General features: G+C 35.1%; 1 protein-coding gene across 2 annotated transcripts; it reads right to left on the bottom strand.

Moving 5' to 3' along the window:
• Nucleotides 1–1,121: 1,121 nt before the first annotated feature.
• LOC306878632 (AP-1 complex subunit mu-1-like) lies at nt 1,122–16,657 on the bottom strand. 2 transcript variants are annotated; one of them, XM_079431080.1, is made up of 13 exons: nt 16,360–16,636; nt 14,918–15,074; nt 14,696–14,763; nt 13,173–13,303; nt 11,827–11,974; nt 10,130–10,256; nt 6,651–6,793; nt 5,394–5,465; nt 4,956–5,114; nt 3,802–3,927; nt 3,626–3,701; nt 3,171–3,210; nt 1,122–1,480 (listed from the first exon to the last, which is right to left on the bottom strand). In XM_079431080.1, the coding sequence occupies exons 1-12, from the start codon at nt 16,399–16,401 to the stop codon at nt 3,188–3,190; spliced, it is 1,272 nt and encodes a 423-aa protein (XP_079287206.1). In that variant the 5' UTR covers nt 16,402–16,636; the 3' UTR covers nt 1,122–1,480; nt 3,171–3,187. The 2 variants fall into 2 exon arrangements, with proteins under 2 accessions (XP_079287206.1, XP_079287205.1); XM_079431079.1 differs by lacking the exon at nt 1,122–1,480 and having other exon boundaries at nt 2,652–3,210; nt 16,360–16,657.
• Nucleotides 16,658–16,678: the final 21 nt, after the last annotated feature.

The raw sequence follows: 16,678 nt of genomic DNA, 5'->3' as shown, positions 1-16,678 counted from the left end.
TTTTTTTCTACGCTTTTGTATAGTGAAAATGTACCCTTAAGATCCTGCTGGCATTGTTGAGCAAGCATGCAATTCAATTTCATAGTGATACAAAACATAAATGTTACTTTGTACAATCTTCTCCTGCAAAGGCAGAATATATACTTGCAGTTGCTGTCCTCTAGAAAAACAGCTGATGACACAATTTAGACCATACGTTAAATGGCTATTTTAAGTGTAACCTGCATGCATCAGTGAATGGTGGGCTATTTTGGATACAATGATTGTGAGAAGAATAGCATGATAATTGTATCTTATTATATCTGGTCTCTCTGTATCTTCTCAGTGAGTGTAAATGACATTTTAAGCCCATGCAGCAAGGTGATTTAAGGGTTTACATATGTTTCAGTAACTTCTGGAAAAATTTTAAAAACACTATTGTGGACGTAACCCGACTTCAACATCCACTAAAAATGATCCTGGAACAAAATGGTTACAAGTCATTGCAAAATTTGTCTGGATTTGGTTTAAAGAGTCATCATGAAGTAAGATTCTTTGTGTGTTCTTTTTGCAATGCAATAATTAGATTTTCCAAAACACTAAGTATTATTTTTGGTTTAAAAAAAAGAATCTAGAAATAACAGAAAGCTACGGGCTGGTTAAAATGTTTCAGTTTGGTCCTTTTTGCATGTGTGAGAAATTGTGTTTAAGAAACCGTGCAGCTGAGTCATTCATCCATAGCCCGTCCTGTGAAGACAGAAGTAATTTCTGAAAGGGCCAGTAATGGGCTGAGGGACCGTTATCTTGGGCTGGGTGGTGTTGTGCAATGCCTGTTCACCCACAAAAAGCTGGCTATTGTGCAACAGTTGCTCAGTCACCACGCAAACAATAGCTGACTCTGTGACCCATTGTCACCCATCTATTGGCCTGTCATGTTTTAAGACTGATAAGAATGAAGGCAAGCAAAAATAGCAATGCATACAACACTCATATTCAAGGATGATTGAAAAATAAAATATTTGATCCATTTACTCATACCCCTGCATAAAACAGCAATTTATTTCAATAGCTTGGATATCCATAGGTAAATAAACAAAAAATAAGCCTTTCCATACAGCACAGAAAATAATCACAAAAACGCTTGCCAAAACAAAAATCCATTTATTTTCTCACAATGACCTTTAGTGTAGTATTGAGCAAAAAAGTTGTCAATAAAGAAAGATCAAAAATACATATTTCATATTCAGTATGAAATAAATATCAGATGTTGTCACGCCATTGACCTTTGGTAAATAAATGAGGGAGGAAGCCGTTTTGACGTGACAAATAATATATTCTGCTGCCTCTGCAGAGGTGTATTCCACACACACATACAACATTCGTACTGATAAAACAAGTGGTGCAATGCATGCTGTATGAAAGAATATCTGAGAGGATTTTCCCAGTGTGAACACTTACAATGACATACAAAAAAATGATGTGTGATCAGATGTGTTGACCGCTGTGGAATAAAGAAACAAATGCAATCATAATTAATGCAGCATACAGTATCAACATCCAGCTGAGTTATTTACTGAATGGTTCATGGTAATGTCATTAAGCATTTGCACTTTTCATTCTACCTTTAAAAGTTTGTAGGCATTCGTGGTATTTTGAGTGAGCACAAACAAACCAAACCAAAGACAAAGATACGGGCCACTCTGGAGAAAATATAGTGTTACAGTGGTGTCCTAACAGTACGCTGCCTTATTAATCATTGATTTTGAGCAGGTATTCATTTCATTGGGCCTGTGGTTATGTTTACAGCTCTACAGACATAAGATCATAACATTATACTGAGAGATAGTCCCGCCACCTACAGCAGAAATGAAAATAAGCAGCTTAAGTGAACATCTGACAAGTTAAAGAGATAATTTGAATAAAATAAAAAAAAGAAAAAAAAAAGAAAAACACATTTGTCGTTCCAAATCTGCACACGCACAGTGTTATTTTAGTATCACTGACTACATTTACATGTGCACCAAAAATGTGATTATTTCCAAGGTCCCACTTTATATTAGGTGGCCTTATCTACTATGAACTTGCATCAAAAAAATAAGTATAATGTACTTATTGTGTTCATACTGTGTTGCAAAACACTTTTGCTGGTATTGAGGTGGGATATGGGTAAGGTTAGGGACAGGTTTGGTGGTATGGGTAGGTTTAAGACTAGGTTAAGGTATAAGGGATGGGTCAACAGTTTAACTATAAATGTAATTACATGCAGGTATTTTTAAAACATTAAATACAATGTTAAAACATGTACACAATAAGTGCACTGTATCAGGATTAATTTAAATGTAAGTACAAAGCAGTTAAGGCCACCTAATATAAAGTGGGACCCAATTATTGTTGCTACAATTATTAGCTTAATCAATTTGATCAGTATTGTGTTTACATCAAGTGAATATTAAATCACAATATTGTTTAAATCTCAAATGAAGATGGATACAAATTTAGTCATTGTTACACTATTATAGTTTTAATATTTTGAATAAAAGTTTTTATTTTATTTATTTGAATTTTAGTTAGTTTTACTAATTTTGTTGAGTGTTTTGGTCATTTTTATTCATTTTATATAGTTTTATTAAGTTTCAGTTTATTTAGTTTTAGAAATTGTTTTATTTTATTTTATATGTTAATGTTTTACTTTATTTCAAGTAATGCATTTTTTATGATTATAGTTCTAAATTTAGTTAATGCTATTAACCCTGAACTTGTCTCTTTTTTTTTGTGGAATATAAAATATGTTATTTTAATTGTTTCAACCACTTTTGTCCATACAATGAAAGTAAATGGGGTCCAAAACAATAACAACATTAAATCATACTGACTTTCATGGTATGAATGAATTATTTTGTGTTTAAATAAAAGAAAGAAATGCATATAGGCTTGGAACAACATGAGGATGAAAAGATCTTTTTAAATAGAACATATATAGGTTAGATTCTAGGATGTTTCTGTAACATAACGTTTGGATTATAATCCAAAATCAATTGTTTCATAGGGGTTTCTTAGTAACTTTGCGATCTGACTTCCTTGTTTAATGTGTAAAACCTGATCTCCGATAAAAGCAATAGCAGTTCAACTGCTGTGTGAAAAGCAGTAGCTGTCTCACAGATGAAAAAGGACAGACAGAACACACAACATACACAGGTGCTGTCCTTTCTCAGTTGGTCCTCAGTTGATAATCTGTCAAAAATGTTCAAGCAAAGTTAGAAAGTACAACTAATAAACTGTATATATAAAATAACGAGTGCATGAAAGTTTAACTGAAGGCATTTAAATATGTTATTGACATTTGGATGTTTGGATATATCTGAAGAATTCCATTGTGGTTTAATATTTGATGTCTGCTTTGCATTTCTTATGAATAAGTGAACAGGGCTGAGGGATTAGAGTGACTCTCTCTCCTCTGGTGTCGCTGATGCAAATGGAAAACTGATAGTCTACACCATTTCAAACTGTGTGTGTGTGTGTGTGTGTGTGTGTGTGTGTGAGACAGAGTAAGGCTCGTGTTCACTGAACTTTTAATGCAGGGTGAAGGTAAACTTTATATCAGAATGATATTTGAGTAAGCATGAGGGAATTTCTGAATATGTCTCACCTCCACTCTGAGTAATATAACGCACCCACGGTAATGCCTGATATCCGCTCTTCTCGATAATCTTCAAGTATCGCACCTGTGTTTGTTACCACACACAAACAAAATGAATTACAAAAAAACTGCATCATGACCATTATCAAAGAATATTTTGAGGCAAATATGTTTTTTTGCCGCACCTGAATGCCTGATACTGTGAAGTAAGGAATCTCAAACTTCACTGTGATTGGTCGCTTGGCCTCGAGTTCATTGCTTTCCACACTTGGCAGTCCAAAATGAGCTCGCATCATGAACTCTTTCCCGCCCTTCAACAAGTAAAGACACATAATTAGTTTCTGACACATATAACTGTCTAATTAACACTGCAACAATCATCACTTCAGTCGTAAGTCCTAATTAACAGTTCAGTTCTAAATGAGTCTTGTGAGTCATATTCCTAAGTGGATGATACAAACATTCCTGTCTCTACAAGGCTTGCAACAGCACAAAACTACAGAACCGATTCACGGCTTTTCAAGCCTGAAACGCCCATGATATCATCAGGACTGGAAATACATTCTTGACTAAATGTCCCACATGTCTGTATTCTTAGGTTTAGATAGCCTGTATTCTTAAAATATATATTAAAAAAATCATTAAAAAAGCTGGTTTTGCCACTAACTAGACTAAATAATAAAGCACAGAATTATAAATTCAGTGTGTTTTGGCTTATTCTATTTTTTATGTCCTATTTATGACTAAATAAAAAAAGTTTCCTTTTTTGGCAAATGCATTATTCTATATATTATGTATACATGCTCCTTTGGCAAACTCTTTAGTTTTTATAGAGGAAAGGGAAAGAAATAAACAGAAAAAAAAAAAAAAAAAAAAACAAGACATAAAAGAAAAAGAAAATTAATAAAATACAAAATAAATAAAAATATATACAACAACAAAATTGTAATAAATCTTTAAACTAAAGATTTTATCATTTTATTGCCAGTAATAGCAATATTTTTGGAAGGCTCTTAAAAGTAGCTTTCCTGTAGCTCAAATAGTAGAGCATGGCGCTAGCAACGCCAAGGTCATGGGTTCGATTCCCAGGGAAAGCAAGAGCTGATAAAATGTAAAAACTGTAACTTGAATGCAATGTAAGTCGCTTCTGATAAATGCATAAATGTAAAGTGCGCAAGTGGACTTACATTAGTTATGTTGTCTCTATGAAATAGCAACAATTTGGTTGATTTGTTGTTGTTTTTTAAATTTCAAAATAGGATTTTCAGAAATCTGAATGTTAGTTATTTGCCACAAAGATCTCAGACATCTTGAAAAACAAAGCATGCATGGTACGTACAGGGAAGGACTTGATGTTCCATTCTACAGCACTCTTCTCAGGAACCCATTTAGCCTGGCCCGTGGTGGTCTTAAATTTGGGGGAGTCAGAGTCACTGGGAACAGGAACTAAGATGGACACATTGTTGGCAGTGGAGCGACTCTTGAACTGACTGCGGGCCTGGAGAACAGATGGAGGAACTATAGCACAACTTCGCACACCCAGTAAAACTTCCAAATTCACACTTTCAGAAACTAAAGTTTTAGTATGGCAAGGGCAATAGGACAAAGCATGTTTATGTCAGAATCTGACAAATCTTTGGACACAGCTCAGGTAAACTTCCAGCCATTCCCCAGGACAGAAGCCTGAAAGCTAATTACTGAAAGCAGGTAGTGTGCTGGAGGAGGCAAAGCAAGAATCAGTGGAGTGTGTAGACTGTGTGTATGTGTGCAGCTCTACCTTAACCTTGATCTCTACTCGACTGTGAGAAAACTTCTCTATTACGCTCTCAATCCATATTAGAGGCTTCACCTGTCAGAACACAGGAGTGACAGAGAAAAGAATAGAGCAGTAAGTCTGCTGCCACTTACTGAGCCACTGACGTGCCTTTTTGACATATAATCTTCTTAAATAAATGAAATACAGTAATACCTCCAACAGCATAACATCCTTTCAAAATGTAATATTACAATATAATCATATATATATATATATGAATTTATGTTTGAAAATGACAGTAAAAATAATTAGAAAGTTAAAAATGCATTTCAATTATTCCATTCTACAGCCTGGGGTCAGTACAATTTATTCATTTATTTATTTTATTTTAGATTTTATTTAATTTTTTGAAAGAAATTAATAGTGTAATTTATTAATTCTTAATAGAAACTTATAGAAATTAATATTTTTGTCAAGGATATACAGTATGATGTTACAAAACACTTCCATTTCAAATAAATATATTATTCTTCTGATCTTTCAATTCATCAAAAAATAATAACATAATAAAATAAATGTAATAATATTTCACAATATTACTGATTTCACTGTATTTCTGATCAAATAAATGCAGCCCTTGAGAGTAAAAAAAACATCCTTCAAAAAATCTTAATGACCCCAAACTTTTGAAAGGTAGTGTATATATAGTATCATATATCTTTCACATTAAAAATAAATAAATAAATAAACATTTCCATTTGAATGTGATTTTTGTATAAACTTTAAACGATAAGCAAATTTACTGGTAAAAAAAAAAAAAATGATGTAACTACTTCCAATTGATTTCCTCACACTGGAAGTGGAATTTTAATTTAAATGCTTTTCACAGTATACATAGTATATAATACAGAAATAATCAAAGTAATACAGTATGCTAGTGCTATTCAAAACATAACCTTTGTTTCTTGTTTTTGTCCTTTAATTTCAAATTCTTTTCATTTCAAATTCTTTGTATGTTTTCTACTTTGAAGTTCTTGTCTTGTTTTCTCATCATATCCACGTTCTTTGAATCTTCTATGTTTTTATTTAAACAAAGCTCACCGAGACCCCATCATTACAACGGCACAAAAAATACTTAACTATGTTACAAATTAATCAGTCAATAAACACATAAATCTATCACAAACTTTGTTTTAAATTACTATGCATTATTAAGACACATTTGACAAAATATGTCTAAACTCATTGATCGGAGAGTTGTATACATGCAGCACTGACCGTGGTGTTGAGTCTGTAAGACATTAGTTCAGATTCTCCATCAGGTGGGATGAAAGAGATTGTCCTGTCGTTCTCAAAGCGAGAGAGACGCACACACTGATGAAATTTCACATCTTCCATCTCCACAGACTTGCTCTTCTCTCCTGAGAGAAAGCGAAACAAAAGCCCAGTGAGAGCGGGGTGAATTCTAATATAAGAAAAGTGGTCACTGATGATTATAATGTGTGTAAAGCTAGTTAATCAAGTTGAAAGCTGCACACGCACACACATCACATTCACACCCAAAGCGTAATGTGTTTCCTGGAAATAGCAAACAATAGCACTTCTGTGCACCCAGGTAAGTGTGGAGGTAGTTTATTTGTTTGACCTCAGCAAAGGGAAAGGCAGTGACTACAGAAGAGCTTCTTAATGACTCAGGGCCTCTGAGCCACAAAACTCACTAATACCGGAGAGCTGTGGGATTTCAGCAGCACACTCACAGCAGCAATGTGTGCGTGTGTGAGCCTCCCTTTATATTTATGAATGTATTCTGCTCAATCTAGGAGTGACATTTACAGTGGAACATGAAAGAGCTCTCAGAAGTTTGAGCTGGAACACAGAGGTCAGATCAGAAGCTCTGGGTGTCTGTGTCCTCTGCCGCAGTTGAGACCTGCTGGGAGCCGCTGCAGCACCTACTGATGACATCAACCGCGGGGACTAAAGGTCAGAGAGGGGTTAGGATGCTCTCTTATAGCTCTCTGATTGGCTCCCCAGGGTCCACAAGCGGTTGCTTCAGGGAAAGTGGTTGGTGTTCAGAAGCAGATGTATACTTTTAGGTACACATCGTTTGACTCGGCTGTAAAAGTGCTCGAAAGATAGCAGGTTTGACCTATAATTCATACATCAATAACTCTATGTAATGTTTTATATTATGTATAAAATTGATATGCATGTATGCATGTATGTGTGTGTGTGTGTGTGTGTGTGTGTGTGTGTGAGTTCTGTTTTTGTAAATGAAAACTATTCAAAATAGTTGTTGCCAACTGAAAATAGAAATAACAGTAAATATATAATAGATTAAAAAAAATGTTGACTTGGGAGCTAATTTATAAAATAAGTTGAAGTTAAAGTAATAAAATCACTAAAACTAAAATAAATATGAATGAATGAATGAATAAAAATAAAATGCAACTGATCACTATATAATGTGAAAGTGTATCATATCTACATTAATATTATTACAGAAAATACTTTTTGTTGTCCACTTAATGTCCGATAACTGAATCTTCACCATAATAAAAACTTGCATTTTCAATCTTGAGTCTGTGGAGGGCAGTGTTTCACTTGTCTAATTCTCATTCTACTGCTGAGCTGAGAAGAGATATTTCTTCAACTGATGCAATAACATAACTGTTTACCGTTTACAATAATTTGCTTCATAGTTCAACTTTATAGTGGGAAGTGGTACAGGAAACAACCAGGTCTTTTTCACTTCCCTGAAACCATATCTGATAAAACAGTTTCCTGTAGAAGTAAACTGAAAGGGTAGCTTGTAATGTCTATAAAATGTTGGGCATATCATCCGCCACCACAGCACAGCTTGGTTAATACATGCATCTAATTATAAGGATGAAACTTATATATTTATTTGTTTTGAACAGAAGATCATTACTCAATTAATTTGATATTGATTCCCTTTCAGTAAAGTATATCCAGAGTGCATATATACCGCACATGCAGAATACATAACTGAGATCTGGCCTGCTGTGAAACTAACACCAGCTGGGTTAGGCCTGGGGTGGGGATTAACCAAGAGAATCGGAATAATGGAATTCACCTAACAAGTGCAAATGAGAGAGATGCTTACTATAAAATAGGTTAAGACAATCAACTGACTGCTTGACTAGCAGCCCTTGAAATTGAGTCTTTTTCTGCACTACTTGGAAAAAAAATAAATAATAAAAATACAAGGTCAATTTAAGACTGAAATGTAGCATTTTGGTCACCATTTGTGTCACCAAAAGCAAATGGAGAAATAATGACAGAAAAACAGGATTTAATTGTTATATTGATATATTTTGTAAATTTAGTGGTTTACAAGCAGAAACATGCTTTCATTTATTTCAGAGTTGTCCTCATTCAACCTCTTGTTGATGAGATTTCTGTTCATTTGTTAATTTCTGTTTATGACAATTCTTATAAGAAAGTATATAATTAATCTGCTATATTTAAGTATACTTAAAAATCTGCATATTGGGAAAATAAGCCTTTTAAAGGGGTCATATGATGTTGCTAAAAAGAACATTATTTTGTGTATTTGGTGTAATGCAATGTGTTTATGTGGTTCGAGGTTCATAAAACACATTATTTTCCAACTATGCTCCACTTTCTGAAACGCATCGATTTGTACAAAGCTCATCGTTCTGAGAAGTGAGGTGTGCTCTGATTGGCCAGCTATCCGGTGCGTTGTGATTGGCCGAATACCTCAAGCATGTGACGGAAATGTTACGCCCCTTACCGTATTGTGATGCCGTGTCCCGGAGCGACGAGACAAAAACAATAAAACCCAGTTTAAATGAGGCATTTGTTGCATCCAGTGAGGACATAATTACTGATTATAATGACTCATACGGTCTTTTTATGCGTGTAAAAATAACACCATGTCTGCATTTGTGATAGTAGAAACGCCAAACAAGCACTATTCTACATTGCTCAAAACTCGTGTTTGAATAGTCAGTAGTAAATTCTTTAAAAATCGAAACGTACTTACAGGCTGAGTCAGAAGCACCAGACTGTCCTTGCGACATTGGAATTGCCCCACTTTATAGTGTTCACAGCCATTTATAGTGTTCACAGCCATTCATAGTGTTCACATTGTAGGCTACTCTCTCCAAGGATCAGGAAACAGTCCTCCGTAAAATGCGCTGCACACACTCGAATATTTGCGTTGTACTGTTCTAGAACAGTGTTGTAAATATAACTTTATCACTGATTTCTAGTTGTGTACTCATTTGGAAGGCCAAAATAAGTACTTTCTCTTTCACATCAAAACACACAGCGTCTCCAGAACATGGCGCCTGCGGCAGCAACAATACTACAGCGAGAATAAAAGTTACGCCTACTTTCATTGCGTATACATTTGGGCAGTGTTATGCAAATCTTCCCTCACCGTGACATAGACATGTGGGGGCGTGTTTAAATGAGCCGTTTTAGGAAGGCGTGGATGAGTCTTAACTTTTATTAAGAATATCTCGTTGGGTTTGAGACTTTAATCTTTGCAACTTTACAGATGTTATATATGCACAAACAGCTTGTAACACTCCAAAGACAAAGGAAAACATGAATTCACATCATGTGACCACTGTAAGTTTGAAAAGTAAGATTTTTTACTATTTTCACTATTTTTAACTTTATTTCTATCTTTTGACATTCTTATCATTATTATTTGTTTTGTTTCAAAAAGTGACATTTCAGTTTTTAAGATGGATAGGTATACTCACGGCCTGTGATCGCGAAGAGAACTTTGTCATTGAGTCCGAGCCTTAACTCAGGCATGCCTGACAGAACGACTTTGAGTTTGATGCAGCCCAGAATCTCGCTACGCAGAACACTGCCTGTAGCACTGACCTATAATGGACAAAAACAGAGAAGATAAATGCAAAGCACAATCAAGAGTGGCAAGGTGTGATATTGCATCATCACCATTACTGCCATCTACAATTTATTACGCTCTGTCAGGCAAGGCAGTAACCGTATGATTTGTGCCATAATGCTCTTGGTAAGAGAGTGTTGAGTATGCTGCGATAACTATGGATATGAGAATGTAATATATTATATTATGGTAAAATATTAAAAGCATACAAGCTGGACTCAGAAGGTAGATCTAAACCTCAAAAAGTCCACATCGATTCAATACCTCTGAGGGTTCTCAGATACAAGAGCCAGAAAAAGCCAGAGTGAGAAAGCTGCACAGATGAATAGCAATGCAGAATTAGAAAGCAATGAGACGTGATTTAGCTCTTAATCAGAAGAGTGGTGCTGCGCAGCGCTACTGTCTGCCAGCGTTTAGACCCCCCGACCCTGAGGAGCGCTAATGAATCCATCAAAAGCCAGTCCAGTCGGGGAGCTGAGAGTTAAGAAGCAGAAAAGAAAGGCAACAAGAACTTAAAGACGGCAGCTGCTTCCTCCCTCTCTCAATCTAAGGAAGTCTGGAGACCTAACCCTTGACCCTGGAGAACATGAAGGAGGTCGGCTAAGGTACAGTAGGATGATGGAGCGATAGTGTGGGCTGTTTGATGTCTGCACAGAATACGCAAAACTGATCCAGTATGTGGAAAGTGTTTTTTTTTTTTCACAACAAGGAAAGTAATATGCTCATTTTGATTTTACGCTATAATATAATTTTTTACTTCTTCAAATAGGTAATGCATGTTACGCTATTGTTATTTATTGCAATTTATTTACTTAAACTGTTATTTTTTCATGATCAGAGATGTAGTAAAAACAGTAATATTGTGAAATAACATTATACAATTCAAAAATAAAAATATTATACAATTTAAAAGAACTGTTTTTGGTTTTAATGTATTTTAAAGTGCAGTTTATTCCTGGCAGATCTAAACTTTCAGTAGCCATTACTCTAGTCTTCAGTTAAATATAATCCTACAGAAATCATTCTAATATGCTGGTGCTTTATTATTATCTTTTAAAAAAAATTGTGCTGCCTAATATTTTTGTGGAAACTGTGATACATTTTTTGCAGGACACTTTGATGAGTAGAGTGTCCAAAAGAACTGCATTTATTTATTGCTAATCTAATTAATTCAAAATGTATCAATTTTGATAAATTTATTGCATCATTCTTGCTGAATAAAATATTAATTTCTTTAAAAAAATTATTGACCCAAACTTTTGATTGTTAGTGTAATAAATGTCATGCTGAAATTCGAAATTACTAATCGCTCAAGAGTAATTGCACAGATGCTTTTTAAAATATAAATAAAAATTTATATTTTTATATATATATATATATATATATATATATATATATATAGACAATGACTGATTTTACCAATTAGAATGTATTCCTGAATTAACACCTTTTTTTTGGTCCTATGTTGAAGCCCCAGCCCTAACCCAGTAATTTGATTGGCTGATTGAGGAATGTTGTCACTACAGTATATTTAAATCTTCTCACCAATAGGTTGACAGACTCAATGACATCCATGAAGACTTCATTTTTCCTGTATTTGATGCCCTCTGACCTCCAAGACACAGCATTGGTTACTGTAGCTGGGGGCCGTGGCGCTCCCACCTCCAGCTTATGCCCATGTTGGGTGATGTACCTGGTGTGGAAGTGAAAGAAGGCCATCAGGACATGCTAACATAAGAAAATGACAATTATCATAAAAAGATTAAATATTATATGAGCCACCAGTGCATGTCAGCCATTATGACTATGATGAGCAGCATCATTATTTGTCACTAGTCAGTGAAGCAAGTAACTTCAGTGAGTATGTAAACAGATCTCTGGTGCTTATTAGAACTCATGGGAAGAACATGGCTGCCCCTTGGGACAGACAGGCTGACAAACACCTAACTTTGTTTTTCTTTTTTTGTATTTCCATCACTTATATATCTGCAATGTTTACCTTACCACAAATCCTTCATCTATCATACATACAACTGCGAATAGAAATGAATGTGAACGCTAACATTACACACATACTAGAGCATCTGAGTAAATACACCAAAACAAACCCCTAAATATTCATTAAATAACTTTCCTAATTCCTTACAAATTGATTCTGCGAGAATGTTGTTTTCAGAACAAGATCTGAGAAGTGTAGATGTGTATGTGTGTGCACTCTAACCTCAAGTTTCTCCAGCTGACAGGGTATTGTGTTACTGTCAGTGAGAGCTAGCAATAATTAGCTATCCGCTAAGTGGTTGCCAGCAAACTGAGAAGCACTTATAAACCTGAAATATGTTCATGAACTGACTTACATGATCGTCCTGATTTTTGTTGTTGTTTTTAGCCAGACAAGAAATAGCCTATTGTGCTTTTGTTATATTCTTTAGTTAGAATGTTCTACTTTTATGTTTGTATTCTCCGTTTCTTTAAGGGTAAACATTTTTAAGTAGCTAAATTAGTTAGAATTTTATGTTTTGAATATTTTTAAATCTTCGACATAGCTAAATGACCAGAAAGTGCTGTCATCTGCTTAAAAAGGGATAATTTATCAGCCATAAATATTTCAGTTATTGCTATTCAGTATGAATTTTCAACAAATTTGACCCAAAAAAAAGTCTTTTTATGCTTAGATATGACAGTATATTGCACTTCTCTGGTCCAATCATCTCTATGAGTATTATAAAACACAAATAACAGCATTTTGTCAAACTCTGCACAAAGCTATACAGTGACTTATGAAAAGCTCTCAGCTTGAAAAGTGAATGACGACCCCTCATAGCACTGTTAGTGAGTGATGAACATTGTTCTCTGAGCAGTGGTGGCTGAATGGTAAGTCTATCAGAACTTACTCTAGTAAGATCTTGCTATCAGTGGTCTGAGGGAATCCATAGTCCATGACTTCATCCATTAGCTCATATACTGTCACAAAATTGTCGCGAATACTCTCTTCTTCCAGTGACTTGAAATATTCAGTGAACACCTGCAAACAAATGGTTAATACAAGACTACTACATTAAATGTTCACAAATTTGTTAAGGATATACAGTGGCATGCGAAAGTTTGGGAACCCCTTGCAGAATCTGTGAAAATGTGGATAATTTTACCAAAATAAGAGAGATCATACAAAATGCATGTTATTTTTATTTAGTACTGTCCTGAGTAAGATATTTTCCATAAAAGATGTTTACATATAGTCCACAAGACAAAAAAATAGCTGAAATTATTAAAATAACCACATTCAAAAGTTTGGGAACCCTTGGTTCTTAATATTGTGTGTGGTTACCTGGATGATCTACGACTGTTTTTTTGTTTTGTGATGGTTGTGCATGAGTCCCTCGTTTGTTCTGAACAGTTCAACTGAGCACTGTTCTTCAGAAAAATCCTCCAGGTCCTGCAGAATCTTCAGTTTTCCAGCATCTTTTGCATATTTGAACCCTTTCCAGCAGTAACTGTATGATTTTGAGATCCACCTTTTCACACTGAGGATGATTGAGGGACTCAAACACAACAATTAAAAAAGGTTCAAACATTCACTGATGCTCCTGAAGGAAACACGATGCATTAAGAGCCGGGGGGTGAAAACTTTTGAACAGGATGAAGATGTCCAAATTTTTCTTATTTTGTTGAAATATCAAATTTTTCCATTTAGTACTGCCCTTCTGACGCGACAGAAGATACTTGCATGTTTCCTGGAAGACAAATGAAGTACAATTTACCTTGATCTTCAAATTCAAAAAGTTTTCACCCCCGGCTCTTAATGCATCGTGTTTCCTTCAGGAACATCAGTGAATGTTTGAACCTTTTTTAATTGTTGTGTTTGAGTCCCTCAATCATCCTCAGCGTGAAAAGGTGGATCTCAAAATCATACAGTTACTGCTGGAAAGGGTTCAAATATGCAAAAGATGCTGGAAAACTGAAGATTCTGCAGGACCTGGAGGATTTTTCTGAAGAACAGTGCTCAGTTTAACTGTTCAGAACAAACAAGGGACTCATGAACAACCATCACAAAACAAAAAAACAGTCGTAGATCATCCAGGTAACCACACACAGTATTAAGAACCAAGGGTTCCCAAACTTTTGAATGTGGTTATTTTAATAATTTCAGCAATTTTTTTGTCTTGTTGACTATATGTAAACATCTTTTATGGAAAATATCTTACTCAGGACAGTACTAAATAAAAAATAACATGCATTTTGTATGATCTCTCTTATTTTGGTAAAATTATCCACATTTTCACAGATTCTGCAAGGGGTTCCCAAACTTTCGATCCCCACTGTATTATAATGAAATGTTGAAGTTTACACAGCCAACAGTGCTGTGTAAGGTTTTATGGAAGGCGTTGTCATGTTGATATATATAAAACACAGTTACCTCCACTAATTTGTACAGGAAGGAGTATACAAGAGCAGCATTGGTATTCTTCTTTGTTATTGCAACCACTGAGTAAAATCTGTTAAGTAGTAAATACGCTACTCATTTGCAGAGCTGTTACTGTAACAACAATAGTACAAATATTCACAAATAAAGTTATATTTTAATAAAGACAAATAAAGGTTATACTTTTACATTTAGATGTAAGCATATGGAGGATACAGTAGAGGTTGCTGTGCTTGATCCAGAGGAAGTGGGTAGAGCCATGAATAACCACTGGCGACAAATCAGCTTCTTCCTCTCTCTTCATCATTATGGGCATAAAGTTGTCAATCTCATTCGTGTCCACATTGCCCATGTAGTTTCGACATACGAGCACCTTAGAGATGGAAACAAAGTTGAAAGCACAAGATTATCATAGAACAGAGTATCCCAATTCTGCTCTGTCACCACTGCATCACTTACTTTACATGAGTGGAATCCATATAAAGACATGTTCAATATTATTATGACAAACAAAAGGTCATTTAAAAACTCTGGAAAACCTTGAGGTTCTCTCAGTAAATAGAGAGAATCTTTTATTTTTCTTAGAGATGTTTTGGCCCCAGTCATCATGCGAAATGGATTCCTTATGGCCTCAAAAGCAGTAAACACTTGTAATAAATTCTCAGGCCAAAAGGACACCTACAGCACAAGGTTTGTTTTCATTGACTCGAACCAGCCTGAGAATATGTTAACAGCTCAATCAGTATGATCTATGAAACAATATCTACACAAATACTTCTATTAATCATTTCAAGATACAATCAAACGTTTTAAGTCCTGGTCACTTGTTCACTATATGATACATTCAGGGTGTATAGTGGGGTGAAACTTAAAGATCAGTGAAGTCTGACTTTAACGTGGCTGGTGTTGAGGTATTCCTTCAGATGGAGATATTGGATTGCTCTAGGGCACAGACAAGACCGCTTTCATCAGCACTGCCAAAATCCAGGGGTATATTGGAGGATAATCCATTCCACTGAGACCCTGAGGCTCTGTTTTCATGGAAACACTCCCATCCATCCACTATTATTTTCAACATTTTGCAAATGTGTTCAGAGCTTCTCTTTATATTTACACCTCTTGATATATAATTTATGTTTTTTTTAAAGTCTCTTATACTCAAGAAGGCTGCATTTATTTAATCAAAAATTAAACAATAGCAATATTATGAAAAATTATTACCATTTAGAATGACTACTTTTAATTTTGCCTGGAGCCATTATTCCAGGTCCTTAGTGTCAAGTGATCCTTCAGACTTTATTCCAGTATTATTTGGCGCTCAAGAAATATTTTTCATTATTTTATTTTATTTATTTTTTGGTGCTTAAAATTTCAAATGATACACTATCATTCAAAAGAAAGAAATTAGTACTTTTATTCAGCAAGGATGCATTACATTGACTGAAAAATGGCTGTAAAGACATTTATAATGTTACAAAAGATTTTAAATATGCTCTTTAAAACTTTCTATTCACAAAGTGAGTAAATACACACAATTTACTTTGGAAACTGATGTATAAGCATCGACTATCTGTAGCATATAGGCTTCAAATAAAGTGTCACTGTCTGAAAGAGTGTAAACTGCACGACCTTTCTCTGACAGGTGCACGCGCTCTTACCTTGCCTTTAAGGTCCAGGATGAAGATCGCAGACGCTGCCATCCTTATCAAAGCTGTAGTATGACCAGAAGTGACTGACAGGAGTCGAAGTTTTGTGAATTTCGGTAAAGTTTGATCAAGTGAAATGACAGATCTTCCCCATCCCTTACGCGCGTCTTCCGGGTTTGGAGGCGTCTAACCGGTTGTGCAGCTCGAGCTTGTTGCTGTGCTGTAAACTGCGAGAGACGCGACGCGTCAAAACTAGAACGCTGCCATTATAATTATCCAAGCGATCTACGCTGTTTCGTCGCGTCGCTCTGTTGTAATGTTGCAGCATTGT

Source organism: Barbus barbus, assembly GCF_936440315.1.
Source record: "Barbus barbus genome assembly, chromosome: 13".
NCBI classification, from domain to species: Eukaryota; Metazoa; Chordata; class Actinopteri; order Cypriniformes; family Cyprinidae; genus Barbus; species Barbus barbus.
This window is presented reverse-complemented; position numbering and strand designations above follow the sequence as displayed.